Below are 15388 nucleotides of genomic sequence, written 5' to 3'. Positions count from 1 at the left end.
AGACCAGACTGTCTCGTGCCCCACACTTGGGGACCCACTCACTCGCTGCTCCCATTCATCCCGGGACTAGCAAACCGGGGGATCCAAAGCCGGGAAAAGTGAGCTCTCCGATTCGGGACAAGAGGGAAGGCCAGAAAGTACAAAGAACAGAACGTACCTAGGGGTGGCTATAAAAAGGAAGCCCCCGACAGTGACTCCAGGGTGCTCCCGCAAGGACAGGCCAGCTCCCACGACAGGCATAGACTCTTTAACTCCCCGCTTCCGCGCTGCTTCGGGCCAACCAGGGCACGGGGCCTGAGGCTGACTGGCCAATCGCGTCGCACCGCTGTCCGCGAACCAGCCAATCGCATCGAGGCCGCGTAGCAAATTCGAATGGCAACTCCTCGCTGTACATTCCGCGCAGAGTAACGAGGCTCCAAATTCAAATCAACGCAGCCTCACGCCGGCGACGAGCGCGCGGGGCGGAGCCTGCCCGGCGTGAGCGGGGGACGCGAGGGGGGTTGCCCGGGAGAGTGGAAGGGGCTCCAGTTCCGGGTCAGGCCCTCCTTCCGCCTGCCTCGGCCAGCACCATGGCGAGCAGCGGCGGCGCCGGTGCAGCGGCGGCGGCCAACCTGAACGCGGTGAGGGAGACCATGGACGGTGAGTGCCCGTTCCGCCCGTCTACCTGGCCGCGGGCCCCCAGAGGCAAGGCTCCCAGGCGGGGGGGAGCCCGGGAGGATTTCAGGTCCCGTTCCCGCCCCGAACAGCAGCTTCTGAGCTTCCCCAAGGACCCGCCAGGACCGCAGGGTTGATGGGCGCATCTTTGGAGAGTTGTCTCTTCGCTTCTGCGTAGTTTGGCGCGCGCGCGCGACGTTCCGGCCCCACGTCAGCCCGGCGCGCCCTGTCCCTCCCGCGCCGGACCCGCGCCCTGTCCGCGTCGCGTCGCGCCCCCCTCCGCCGCGCCCTGCCCGCCTCGCGCCTCCCACCGCCGCGCCCTGCCCGCCTCGCGCCCCCCACCGCCGCGCCCTGCCCGCCTCGCGCCCCCCTCTGCCGCGCCCACGGTTCCCCTCGTGCCGCGCCCCCGCCACGCACGGCCGCGCCCGCCCCGCCGTCACCCGGCTCGCTCGACCCGGCCCCGGTGCCCTGTGCTGCGCGCCCCTTCACGGTCCCGAGCGGGGAGCACTGCGGGAGCCCTTGAAACGGTAGCCCCCCCGAAACTGCAACCTCCCTTCCTCCCCAACTGTAGACCCTCAAGGTGTTAGGGGGAGGACAGTGCCTTGTGTGTTTGGTCACCGCTGTGTTCTTTGTCCCTTGCACTTAAGCACGCGTGTTTTAATGCCCAATGTATGAACTCATCGCCCCTGGGTTAGAATTGCTGGAATTTCATCTTGGAGCAGGTGCCGCCTGTGTCCTGGGGCTGTGGGTTTATTTTCCTCTTTGCAGGCTCCTCGAGGCACGGGGAATGTCTCACCTGCTCTTGTATCGGAAGAGGAAATAAGTAGTGGAATTAGCCTCTCTCTACCCTCTAATGCGTCTCTGACACTTTATACCCTTGGTGGTGAGCTTGGACAAGCTATTTAAACATTTTTAAGTTTTATTGTTTTTTTGGTTTTTTTTTAACCCTTCTCCCCTGTAAAATGAGATTACTGATTCCTGGGGTTATTGTGAATATTTAAAAAAAAAAAGACATCAAAAACCACCAGTGAAAGATAGTTATTGTTGTGGTCTGTCAGATGTCATCTCACTTAGACCTTTCTTTGTCCCCATCCTGCTCCCCCATCTACCTATCCGTTTAGTTTCTAGCTCCACTTACCTTGTCTTCTCCACTTCCCTCATAGTCCTTCCTTAGAGGCTTCGATAAACCTTCTGGCATTTAATAAATTGGCTCCTATTTGCTTTTTCAGAGAGTTTTTGCGTGTTAGAGCCTTTGCATCTAATTTTTTCACTAGCAAGTGTCTGTTTTGCTGTTTTTCTGAAAAGCAGAATTTTTGTTGCTGACATTCAGCTTGTTACCCCATCCTTTTCTGTATCAGGGATTGTTTGATTTTGAAAGTTGGATTTACGTATTTATATCTTTGTAACATTGTTTTTATATCTTTGCTTGGGAGCCAGTGCATTTTTTTTGCCCTGGATGGGGAGCATAAGGGATGGAGAGCTCACTTCTAGTCCATTTTCTATTTATGTGAGCTTTTGGTAGTTCTTTACTGATAAAGGCACAGGATCCCATTAAATAGGAAACTTTTATCTCTGGTGTATAAATGAGAGCATATGGTTTATATTTAGTTACATCATCAAGATTTTTAATGACAGATCTTTGTGTAATATGAAGATTATAGAGTGTAAAAACCTGAAAAAGTGCAGAAAGTTGAGAGACTTTTGTAAGTGCTCCTCTACACTCAGTTTGCCCACAAACCAGAAAATAAAAAGGCCCCAAGTTGGTAGGGGTATACATTTACCAAGTGTGGTAGTTACATATTGTCATGTTCCTTAAAACTCTAAATCCTACAGAAAATCCTATCATGCCATAATGGAGTCCACAACAGTCACATAAAATGCAAAGTTACATTATTGCAAAGGTAATGATAGATAAAAATTTCCCTGTTGTTTGTGAGGGTAGACTTAGCAGCACATTGTAAATAATTGGCCATGTGCTGAACTGAAAAAAACAGCCCTAAATGCAGTTATTTTATAATCCCACTTCCTTCCCAGAAATAAAATTGAGCTTGTTTAAGCGATTGCTGGACCTCCTCAAATACCATCACTATTTGAAATGCTGTTAATGAGGCATTTCACTATACTTAAATCTGTCCATGAAAACCAAATCTTTTGAGTTTGACTACCTTCCTTTAAGATCCAGTATATTTCCCTTCATTCTCTTACTCCCTCCCTCCCATCAGTATTAATCGGTTAACAGTGATTTAATCTTTTAATGAAGGTCAGTAATTTGCAAAGATTTAGAACTCAGCTATAAACCATCTTAATTTTATTATAAAATAAAAGGATTTTGATAAAGATACTTCAGACAAGGGAGGAAGCAGGTAGACTTGGTCATTTATCTCTGCAGCTCACTCAGAACGGAAGCTCATTGAGCTCCTCTGATTTAATATAAGGCTTTGCATAAGATCCTCTACTCTCATTCTTAGATCCTCAGCATTCTCTTTCTACGTTTCCTCTTTAAAATAGGTCTTTCAATTACCTCTATTTCCCCTCTAACATACTAAGTTGCCTCTTTGCTTTCCAACATTTTGAAATTTTAGGTACTCTTTACTGATAGTTCCTACTTTAATTTTTATTATAGCCTAAATTTTCTTTATGCATCTAGTTATAATTTTACACTAGTAATTATGTTTTTGACTATTCTCATAGTAATGAGCTTTTTCCTTACGAGAGCCTTCAATGTAGTGCTACTTTATAATCAGTAAGCTAGAAAACGGAGTTAGGAGGGTTCCACAGTGTGCAAGGCAGTGTCAGCAGAACATACAGTCCATGCTACCACCATCAATCTAGTTGCTCATGTGAGAAAGAAACCTGGGAGTTAGTCTTGCTTTCTTCACCTCCCTTACCTCTTACTCGTCACTAATCTCTTTCAGTTATTCCTTCATCTCAGATTTGATTAATTGCATTGCCTGAGCGTTTCAGATCTGTGAATTACCAAGTTCTCCTTAGCATAGGAATTTGTACAAGCCACTTTCTTGGCTCTCCATCTTTGCCTCTTGTGCTTGCCTCTGTTTTAGTCAGGTTGATTTCTATTCACCCTTAAAAGTCTAAGTTTAATTGTTACTACTTCAGATAAGTCTTTCCTCAGCACTATTTCCTGGACAGCTAGGTAAGATGCCATTGTTATTTTGGAAGTATGCTATTTTTTCATTCGTTTAGTAACTGAAGTCAGTTATTAATATCTATCCCTTCTCCTAGACTGTAATGTTCATGAGGAATGGGACCCTACCTGTTTTGTTCACAGCTGAATTTCCAGCAGTAGCATAATAGGCACAAAATACTTAGAGGTGCCACTTTCATCGTAGACACAACGGAAATATGTACTGATTACATTTTATGAAGCTAGGAAGTAAAGATTAATGTGAATTTTAAAAGAAAGCTTAAAGGAAGAAATAGTAGTACTGAAATGGACCTGAAAGGCAGCATGTAATTCAAGAGTAGAAAAGAAGACTTAAAAGGACATAAAACTGTTACTTGGAGGTAAAGTGATTATACAAGAAAGTCAACAACAAAACTGTTAGAAGCCTCTATATAGTTCTTTAAAGTAACTGGCTGCTAAGTAGAGATAAATAATATCCTAGATATTAAGTTCTTAGAATATAAGAGTAAAGTAGAATCCATGACAAAATGCATGACAAAAAACTAAGAATGAAAGACATTGATGCTTCACTCTGAAAATTGATAATGATTAGCACTTGCTGCAACTTTCTGTTCCAAGCATATAAAAGAATGAATTTTGATCACTCTCTCACTACATGCATATAAAAATGACTGGAAGTAATATTAAAATACTATAATCAGCACAGGCATGTTCAAAAACAAGAAAGGGAAATCTCCATTGATTAGAGAGGTTTTCCTCAAAGAAAGGAGCAGATGGGAACCACAGCAGGAGATTGGGAATGAAACCTGACAAAGCATGCTGCCCTGCCTGAAAGAAGCTGGAGGCCAGAAATGTGCCATCTGCCATGGCCAAGGATTGAGACTCACCATGCATTTGTCTTGTGGGTCTGGAGCCAGGATACTTCCACAAGGCATGAGCTACAGGACTGAGGCTAATAGGAGGTAATCTCACAGCCAAGGATGCATCACCAATCCAAGACAAGTCTGGAAGATGCACTTTCAGCTGAAAATCATAAAGCACCCAAGATATATGAAAAGCATAAAAAACTAACATAAAAAAAAGAGAAAGTAGTAGTAATGGCTAACTATTATTGAGCACTACCATATACTAAGCACAATTCTAAGCATGCCCTTTATCCTCATAATGTTCCTATAAAATAAGTACTCTTATTATCTCCATTTTACAGAGTGATAAAGTCACTGACACTTCATCTTGCTTACTAAGTAATAGCATTAGAATTTGAACCTAGGTAGTCTGGCTCTAGAAAGCACACTCTTTGCTGCTTATATTTGAAAACAGAAGTCTCAAAAATGACTGAAATGGGAATATAACCTCAAATAGATAAAGGCAGAAACAACCACCACAAGATTAGAAGTTGTGATAAATGACTATGGGGAAAAATGTAGAATTATTAAAATGGGGCTTTTAAAATAAATTCAACAGATGAATAAAAGTCTGAATACAACTGAATGAATAAAAGTCTGGATACAACTGAAAAAAAACAACAAAGTATTGGTATGTTGGACTATCAGGAGTGAAGAAATGCAAATGGGAAGGGCTGTCAGCTTCTAAACAAGATGGTGTAGCAAGGACTGGAATTACCCTCCTACCCAAAATAACCAACAGAACCTGGAAAAATATGCAGAACAGTTTTCAAGCCAGTGGACATCAGCAGCAAAGGACAGTGATCCCTGACAGACAGGAAACCAATGAACGAATGTGAGCCCAGTGGTTTCCCCAGCTCCCTTCAGAGTTTCCAGACCACACTACAGGATAAGTGGTGGGGGCCATGCAGAACCCAGTAGACACCCTGAGTTGAGCAGAAGGAGCTTAGAGTCTAGGAAGACCAAGGCAGGAAGAGTTTGCAGGACAGAGTACCTGAGAGGAAACAGTTGCAGAGAGAATTCTGACGAGCTATAGAAGGGTTGCATTCACCAGAACTTTGATTAGCACATGTGTGAGCGAGTACCCAAGAAGCTGGAGAAAGAACCATCCAAATGATTGGAAAGAACAGTTTCCACAGGACTGAGAATAGTACCTTTTTTTCCTGCTAGAATGGGAAACTTCATAATTCATAAGACAATGGGCAGAGCACCCAGAAGGGTTTTTACCTCATTGAAGACCCAGAAGGATCACACAGTTTCCAGATTACTGCATCTCATAACAAAGCTAGAGAATATGTATAGAAATATGAAAATACCCAACACCCAACAAGGTAAAATTTATAATGGGGGCCTCCATGGTGGCACAAGGGGTTAAGACACAACCTATGAAGCTATCTGCAGCCACTGCAGCACAAGTTCAATCCCCAGCTGGCCAGGGAGCAACCCACATGGCGCAGCAGACCACTCTTGTCTCGCCCGCTGCTCCCCTCAGCAATGCTTTCGATCCGTCTGCTTGTTCTGCTCCCTGCTCTGTCTCTGGTGAGTCCTCTTCCCACCTGCACCTCTGGCCTGTACCCCAGTTCTTATATGCATAAATGAATAGATCTTAAAAAAATTATAATGTCTGGCATTTTAAGAATTAGGTATGCAAAGCAGGAAAATATGACCCATGGTGAGGAGAAAAATTCCATCAGTTAAAACATGCAAAATTGACACAGATGTTATAATTAGCAAATGAGGACATTAAAACTTTTTCACGTGCTCAGAAAGTTAGGTGGAAGCATGGATAACATTTATTTAGAGACACAAATTGAGATGAAAATGATTAGAGATGAAAATGATTGTCTGATATGAAAAAGTAGAAAGGACCCCTTTAACAATGTGAATACTTCAGACTTTCTGGGAAGAAAAGTTAAATCCTGTCTCACCCACATTCCAGGGATTCAGATATTCAAATCTTTATGGGGTAAACTTTAGAGTGCTAGAATTATGTAACTTTTGTATGGGAAATAATTTTGTAAGCATAATGCCAGGAGAAAAATGAAAATGATAGAGGGAACTGCAAAGCATGTTGGCCATTGACTTAAAAACTTCTAAACACATTCAGTAAAGTAACCACCATAAAACAAAGCTTGGTTGAATCTATGTATTTATATCCTTGGTTCTCTGTGTTAGTGCTTTGCATGTCAAAGACAATACTACAATAAAATAAAATGAAGTACTATGAAAATGAAGTTAAAAAATGATTATTACTAGATTCAACAGACATGTATACTCTCAAACTATAAGCATTTTTTAAGGCTTTTTAAAAAAAGCATTTATTTTTGTGTAGAAGAACTGGGGTGTAGGCCAGAGGTGCAGAGGGTGAGAGGACTCACCTGAGACAGAGTAGGGAGCAGAGCAGGTGGATTTACTGAAATAAACTGCTGAGGGGAGCAGCAGGCAAGACAGGAGAGGTCTTGCTGCGCCGTGTGGGTTAACTCCCTGGCTGGGGATCAAACTCAGGCCAGAGAGGTGACAGTGCTGAGACTTAAACCCTAGTCCACCAGCGTATTGCTGACGGATCAGTTTCATGTCTAGGAATTTAGTCTATTGAAATTAAATTAGTACATAATATTGGTAATCATAATATTTTAATAGGGGAAACATGAGACCCACACAACTCAAAATAGGATGGTGTTTAAATAATGTCTGTTTCCATAAAATGGAATGTTTTACATTGTAAAATCATAACTAAAAAAATGAAGAAATAGAATAATCTTGATAATGATGCATACATTTTGGATGCATAGTAAGTGAGTAGTAGAATATAAACCGAGATACAAAAGGTTATATCTTAAGTTCCTAGGGCTGAGTAAAGGCAAAACAGTATTAGAAGTCAATTTCCAAATCTGGTGATACTATTCTAGTTCTTTGATGCTGTTCGTGTATTGTGTGGATTAAAAACAAAAGTATTAATGCACATATGTAAGGTTTTTTCAAAAAGTTTTCTCTGTATCTTTTCAGTTCTGCTTGAGATTTCAAGAATATTGAATACTGGCTTAGATATGGAAACCCTGTCTATTTGTGTACGACTTTGTGAACAAGGAATTAATCCAGAAGCTTTGTCATCAGTTATTAAAGAACTTCGAAAGGCCACTGAAGCACTAAAGGTTAGAGGATTGTATATTAGTTCATTTTAACTAAACATGCTTTTGTTTAGAAAATGATTAATGATGAAATATATAAAGATCCTAGTTGAACAAGATTAAACCAGCTTCTGTCACCATCAGGAGAAATTCTGAAGACCAGGAGCAGACGTACAAATCACAAAAATTGCCGTTATAGACCATGTTATCTTTTCCAGGAAGTCCCCAACTGTGTTTAGAATTTTCTTTGTGTGATAGGTAAAATTGTATCTGCCCCCCAAAAGATAAGCTCATGTCCAATACATGTGATTATGGCTTTATTTGGAAATGGTGTATCTGCTGTAGTAATCAAATTAAAATGAGATTGTAATGATTAGTGATGTGCTTGTAAGACAGGAAATTTAGACAGATGAAAAGAGCACCATGTGGACCCAGTGTGCGGAGGGGAGCACACCACGTTACAACAGGCAGAATTAGGAGTAATGGCACCTATGAGCCAAAAAAGGCCAAGGATTGTCAGCAGCCACCAGAGGAGTGGAAGAAGGTAGAAAGGGTCCTCTGCCTCGGTCTTCAGAGACAGCATGGCCCTGCTGACCCCTTGATTTTGACCTTTTAACTTCCAGAACTAAGAGAATAAATTTCTGTTGTTTCAGCTGACCCAGTCTGTGGTGCTTTGTTATGGAAACCTTGGAAATCTAATACAGAGTTTATTACTGGGTAGTGGGGTGTTGCTTTTTAAGAAACACCTAAGAATGTGGAAGTGACTTTGGAATGGGGTGGTGAGAAGAGATTGGAAAATTTAAAGGTGCTTGATAGAAAAGGCATAGATTGCCTTGAAGACATTTTTGGTAGAATTATGGACATTAAAGGAGATTCTGGGGCCTCCCCTGGTGGCGCAGCGCTTGAGCGCTTCGCCTCGAGGTTGCCTGCAGCCTCTGTAGCCCCGGTTTGTTCCCCGGCCTCCGGCGAGGGTCCCACCAAAAAAAAAAAAAAAAAAAAGGAGATTCTGGTAAGCTCAGAAGAGAGGACAGTTACAGAGAAAGTTTCAAGTGTCTTAGAAAATACATGTGTGTATATGTATGTCTCATTATGAACAGATGATTGCGAAAAATACAAAGAAACTTGTGAGGAACATTTTTTTTTTTTAAAGATTTATTTATTTTTGCAAGCACTGGGTACAGTCAGAAGCGCGGGAGGGTGAGAGAATTCACCAGAGCCAGAGCGGGGAGCAGAGCAGGCAGAAGGACCGAAGTACACTGCTGAGGGGAGCAGTGGGTGGCAGGAGAGGTCTGCGTGCCATGTGGGACCCTCCTCCGGTGGCCGGGGAGCAGCTGGGGATCGAACCTGCGCCGCAGAGGCTGTGGGCAGCTCGCAACCCAGTGCTCAACCGCTGCGCCACCAGGGAGGCCCATGTGAGGAACATATTGTTGGATGTTGGAGGGAAAGACTCTTCTTGCTATAAAGTAGCAGCATTTGGTTAAATTATATTCTACTCTTGGGAAGTGTATTATAAAAAGAATATCCATACAACTCTCATTTCTAGCACCCGTGAAGTCTCCTCTGTGCTCCCCTCATCATTAACCTCAACTTCTCTTTCCTGCTGTCCCCTCCAGTAACTTCTGCCCTGACTTTTACAGCAGACACCTTCTTTTACTGGTTAATTGTGGCTCTCTAAACACTACTGTTTAATTTTGTGAAATTTTGAACTTATAATCTTTCTGCTGGGTTCTTTTACTTTGTTCAGTTCACTCACATGTACATGTAATACGTAATCATTGTACACTATATCTTTCCTGCTGTGAATGAATATTGTGAATATGTGGCTGTGGGTATAGTTGTTTATGTCTCTTGATACTTGTATGCTTATATTTCTGTTGGGTGTGTATCTAGCAGTAAAAATGCTAGATTTTAAATAATGTGTCGCTTCAACTTAAATAGATAATGCCAGACTTTTGTGAAGTAATTGTATTAATTGATATTCCCACCAGTAACATATGACTATCCCTTGCTCTCTTTGCCTATGCTCTTGCTTATTATTGCTAGTCTTTAATTTTGGTCATTCTGATGCATGTGTTTGGGTTTGGTGTTTGGTCTCATGTGGCTTATTTGCATTCTCTGAGTATTAAATGAGATTGAATGGGTTTTTACTTGTTTGTTTCGACATTCTCCTTTGTGAGGTATCTTTTCAAATTTTTAATGATTTTTCTGGGTTATCTGTTTATAGTTTATCCCCCCGCCCCCAGTCACTACTCCTTATATCCCTTTAGTCCTTCCGCCTTCCTTCTTTCCTTTTAACCTCAGAAACCTCACTTCCTTTACTGTCTGCTAGTTTTTGCAAGTATTTTGCTTAGTCGAATTGTCTGCTGTGTAAATGCCAATGTTTCTTATTGTCACTTGCTTTACTGTACTTAATTCCCTTCAGTTCCTTCTATTTTGCTGTAAATGGCAACATTTAGTCTTTCCTTATGACTCAGTAATAATCAGTATGACTATACCACATATTCTTTATCCAGTCCTCCATCAGTGGGTATTAGGTTGTTTCCATGTCCTAATTATTATAAATCATGCTACGATTATCAGTGTGGAATATACAATGTACCATATTTTTAATTGGCCATTTCATGTTCTTTGGGTAAATGCCAACAGGTGGGATTGCTGGATCTTAAGGTATTTCCATTGTTAATTATTTAAGGTAGATCCAAATTGCTTTCCAAAATGGCTGCACCAGTTTATATTCCTGTCAAGAATGTAGTAGGAGGGCCTCCCCGGTGGCGCAGCTGTTGAGCACTGGGCTATGAAGCTGCCCGCAGCCTCTGCAGTGCCGGTTCCATCCCCAGCCACCGGGTGAGGGTCCCACATGGCTCGCAGACCTCCCCGGCTTCCCACTGCTCCCCTCAGCAGTGTACTTCGTCAGTCTGCCTGTTCTGCTCTCTTCTCTGACTGGTGAATTCTCTCACCCTCCTGCGCTTCTGACTGTACCCAGTGCTTGTATAAATAAATAAATCTTTAAAAAAAAAAAAAAAGAATGTAATAGGATTCCTCTTTTTCTGCAGCCTCTCCATCACTTTTGTTGGGGTCTTTTTAAATATATGCCATTCTTACCCACAGAAGGTTGGACTTTGTTTTGAAATCCATTCAGTCTTCTGACGGATTAGTTCAATCCATTTATATTTCAAGTGATTATTGACACATTAAGTGCTTATTGCCATTTTGTTACTTTTATAGTTTATTTTTTGACATCCTTTATGTTTTTTGTTAGGTTCAGTTTCCATTGTATTATGTGTTTCTTCTGTGGATTTTTGTTGAAAGGCTCTGCTGAAGTTAGTATACGATGGACCATTTTGTGGCTCATTTGACTGTTTGATTTCAAACTTGTTCTGGTTGGTCACCTTTTTCTCTCCTCTTCCACATTGTATAATTGTCATGTCTGTTACTCTTTGGGTTTTTTATTATTGTTGCTGTTGTTGCTGCTGTTGCTTTATAATAGCCCCTATGGTACTTTCATGTCTCAATTGTTTGATAAATTCTTTTAGTTTTTTCCTTTCAGGGGACCTCTTTAACTTTATATTCTTTATTCATGTAACAGGAATGCTAGGAGGTTGATAGTTTACTTAGTTTAAGTGAAAATACTTGTTTCATTTTATCTTGGAAGATAACTTCTTAAATTAGTATGAAAATGGAATGTGACAGGATAAATTAAATTGCATTAAAGTATTTTAATTTTAAAAGCAACTAAAATTGTTTATATTATTTCAAGTCTTTAAAGTCCATGATACTCAGAGTAGGCTTAGGAAGAAGTACTAAAAGGGTATGTATAAAAGCTAATATAAGAAACTAGGCAAGTAGAAAGTAAGAAACTTTCCAGAACATTTTTTCAAGCTAGGTTTTAATTCCCTTGAACAGTAAATCCAAAGAAGGGAAGAAGCTAGTTTAGGATAGTTCTCTGAGTCAACTACGTAGCAAAGCAAGTTAAAGAGAATGGTTTAAGCCCTTTTGAAAATTGAGTTACCTGCAGTTTTCCTTATAACGCAAGGAATTTTCATGAAAGACCTCTTTGCTTAGACAAAACTTAAAAGCAAATTTTGAGTAGGAAGTTGAAATATATATAAAAGTTTGCCAGGTATTTTTAAAATTTAATGCATTTAAAATAGTTTTCATATCTGATATTGAGAAATCCTTTTTTTTTAAAGATTTATTTTATTTATGCATACAAGAATAGGGATATAGGCCAGAGCAGGAGTGGGGTGTGAGAGGATTCACCAGAGACAGAGTGGGAAGCAGAACAGGAGGATTGACTGAAAGACACTGCTGAGGGGAGCAGCGGGCGAGAAAGGAGAGGTCTGCTGCACCATGTGGGTTAGCTCCTTGGCCGGGGATCGAACTCATGCTCCATGCTGCAGTGTCTGCCTATAACTTCATAGTGCTGAGACTTAACCTATGCCACCAGGGAGATCCGAGAAATCATTTTTTTAAAAATCCTTTTAGAAATACATCAGATCAGATCGTGTATCAGTGGATGATATGGTATCTGGATACTTCTGTAGACTAATCAGGGAAAGTAAAAGGTTTGGTGTTAATAGGTGAAGCAGCATTAGCCATTCATTCTTGTTTGGTCCTTTTTTCTTTCCTGACAAGGATAATAGAAAGGTTTTTTTAATTCTCCTTTTCACGGTAATAAAACACTGTAAAACAGATACTAATAAAGAATAAGGCCTGCTATAGGTTACTTTTCAGATTGCAGTGTAATTTTACATTGACTATGTAAGATAATGTAACAATTTTCTGCTGTTAGCAAAGCAGTAAGTTTAGAAGGTAGTTCTGATGTACTACAAAAAGTGAAAACCACTGCATTCTCATGATAAAAGTGGTTTGATATATGTGGGGGAAGAGATGTTTGTTAATGTCAGTGCATATCTACAAATTTATCATCATGGTGTCTCTTTTTCTATAGTTTTGTTATAATGAATCTTACTTTCTTGTTCTAGGCTGCTGAAAATACGACAAGCTGACTTTCTGGAGAAATCCTGATGAGTTATGTCAAGCTCTGCAAAAGGATTTGAAGATTGCATTGTTTTCAAGAATGTACAATGAAATTACTGCATGCAGCAGTGTAGACACATTTTCTTTTTAAAGAGAATTATAAAACCATAGCTTTATAAATCATTGGAAAGTGGCTTACAGAGAACTATCAGATATTTTTATGTTACATCTTACTTTTTTTAAAAAATGTCTTGAATGGTTTGCCATTGCTGTCTTCATATTTATGTATTCTTTATTCATAGCTCTGATAGCTTTAATTTTCTGAGCAGTCTCTGTCCAATATGCACATCTGCTGTGCCTGGTTGAAGTATGGTGGAGCCCATCAGTGTAATGTAGTAGTTATGACTTGTTGACATTTCCATTATAAACATTAATTTTGAATTACTTGTGCAAAATAACTGGATTTATGTTGTATTAGGCTAGAAGTTGTCAGGATTTCAGCCACCATTTATGAATTTTGATTTAGATTCATTATGTGTATCAGAATCTTTGATTTTAATGAGAACAGAAAAACATTTCTTGTTCTGCTCCTTAACAAAGAATATTTAGTTTTTTAAACATAAAGTTTGGCAGTTAATAGATAAGAACCAAATCAACCAGTTGAAAAAATTTTTGGAGACTTAAACTTTTTAAAGTAATGGCAGTGCTAAGCTTAGTATTGTGTCATTTGAATCATTTAAATTTAATAAGAATATTAATTGATAATGTGTTTCATTTTGAGTTTATATACTCTGCAAATGATGGCCTAAAAAAACAATGTGTAATGAAACATTTCTAACAAGAAAAATTCTTTTCATTTATTACAAAAAAAATCATTTGAGCACTTAACTAATAAATCTTGAGTGATTAATAGATCACCAAGTAGGAAATGTCTTTCAACAAAATATGTTAATATTTTCTGAATGAGGAGATGTCTAGCCATTAAAATCTAATCAAAAGTTCTTTATCAGGGATTATAACATGCCTTTCTAGGGTTATTTTTGTGTGTCCTTTTTTTCACCTGGGAAGTTTTAACTGAGAATGGTGTTTTGAAATAAATTTTAGAAAATTTAGGTTAACATTGATTCTGTTCTGTAATAGACTCTCAATGCAATATTTTTCTCAAGCCTAATACAACTTCAATTTTATTTTATTGTTTCTTAAATATCAGACTTTGTTAGCTTCCATTTGAATGATACTACAAGCTTTCACTCTTTAGCAGGATTCTTCTTCAGACATGCTGAAGTGGTTTTAGTAAGTCTTAGTAATATTTAAATGGCAGCCCTCTGTCCTGTTGTTTTAAAAATCTAGTCTTTGGACTATTGACTTTTTAAATGCATGGTATCTTTACCAAGTGCACTGGAAGGTCTATTGACAAAACTAGTTGGGGGATAATAACAACTTGTGAATAGACATTTATTTGATAATAAGCACTGAAAACACTGCCTGTTGTCATTTATTAATCATAAGAGAACACTTTTGTCAGGCTCCCGTATTTGTATATATTTTTTGACCATTAGAAGTAATAGTTTTATTTATGACTTTATAGATTAAGTTACTTAGGTATGAAACACAAAGCAGGAAAATATATTTGAGAAGGAGTTATGTTTACAGAGGACTTCCTTAATGTGTTACTTTTCTTAAATGTAAACATATATTTTTAATGCATATGTAAGTAATATTTAAGGAAACCAAGCAAAATAATGATACAGTCACAGTGTTGTGTGTGTTGTCAATGACAAAAATAAAAAAGTTTGATAGTATTGATATGTACTCTGTGCTTCTGTGAATTCAACTTGTGTGTAATTCTGTAGATATTTAAATGCTTGTTACCTATGATTGAATACTGCATAAAGACTTTATAATTTAGTGTAAATTGTATGTGAAATGAAATACTTTTGCCTAGTAGTGAAAGGAGATGGGTACCTTAACATTGCCCCAGGCTTGAAAACAGAGTGGGCTTTTCAAATAGGCCTGAGACTTTTTCTATACTTCAAATAAGATCTTCTTTACAATAGTGAGACGTTATGAAATATACATATTTGTTCAAAACTTAAAAGTTAATGACTAAATTACCAGTTTTTAAGCATATAAATTAAAGTTTCAGTTCTTCACACTAGTCACTTATTTTTTTTTTAAGATTTATTTAAAAAATAAATACCTCACACCTTATATGGGGGTACAGGCCAGAGGCATGGGAGGGTGAGAGAATTCACCAGAGACAGGCCAGGGAGCAGAACAGGCAGACGGACTGAAGACACTGCTAAGGGGAGTAGTGGGCGAGGCAGGGAGGTCTGCAATGCCATGTGGGTATCTCCCTGGCCGGCCAGGAATTAACCCATGCTGCAGAGGCTGCGGGCAGCTTCACAGTGCTGGGCTCAACCTGCTGCGCCACCGGGGAGGACCCCTAGTCACATTTTTACTGTGATAAAGTATACATAGCAAAACATTTTACCATTTTTTAAATTTATTTTTTACATCATTGTTCATTTTTAAACAATATTTTGCGCCCCCTCCACTGCTCTCAGGTGTAGTCCCCA

General features: G+C 39.8%; 1 protein-coding gene across 1 annotated transcript; it reads left to right on the top strand.

The window, feature by feature from the left end:
• Positions 1-569: 569 nt before the first annotated feature.
• MZT1 (mitotic spindle organizing protein 1) lies at positions 570-12838 on the top strand (the record flags this gene model as incomplete). The annotated part of the gene is made up of 3 exons (XM_084234900.1): positions 570-639; positions 7708-7853; positions 12815-12838. 3 exons carry the CDS (start codon positions 570-572, stop codon positions 12836-12838), a joined length of 240 nt encoding a protein of 79 aa, XP_084091026.1.
• Between the last annotated feature and the right edge of the window lie 2550 nt (positions 12839-15388).

The sequence above is a fragment of the Talpa europaea genome, assembly GCF_964194135.1.
Source record: "Talpa europaea genome assembly, chromosome: 6".
In the NCBI taxonomy this organism is placed as follows: Eukaryota; Metazoa; Chordata; class Mammalia; order Eulipotyphla; family Talpidae; genus Talpa; species Talpa europaea.
The sequence above is the reverse complement of the archived record's forward strand: the minus strand, read 5'-3'. Positions and strand labels throughout refer to the sequence as shown.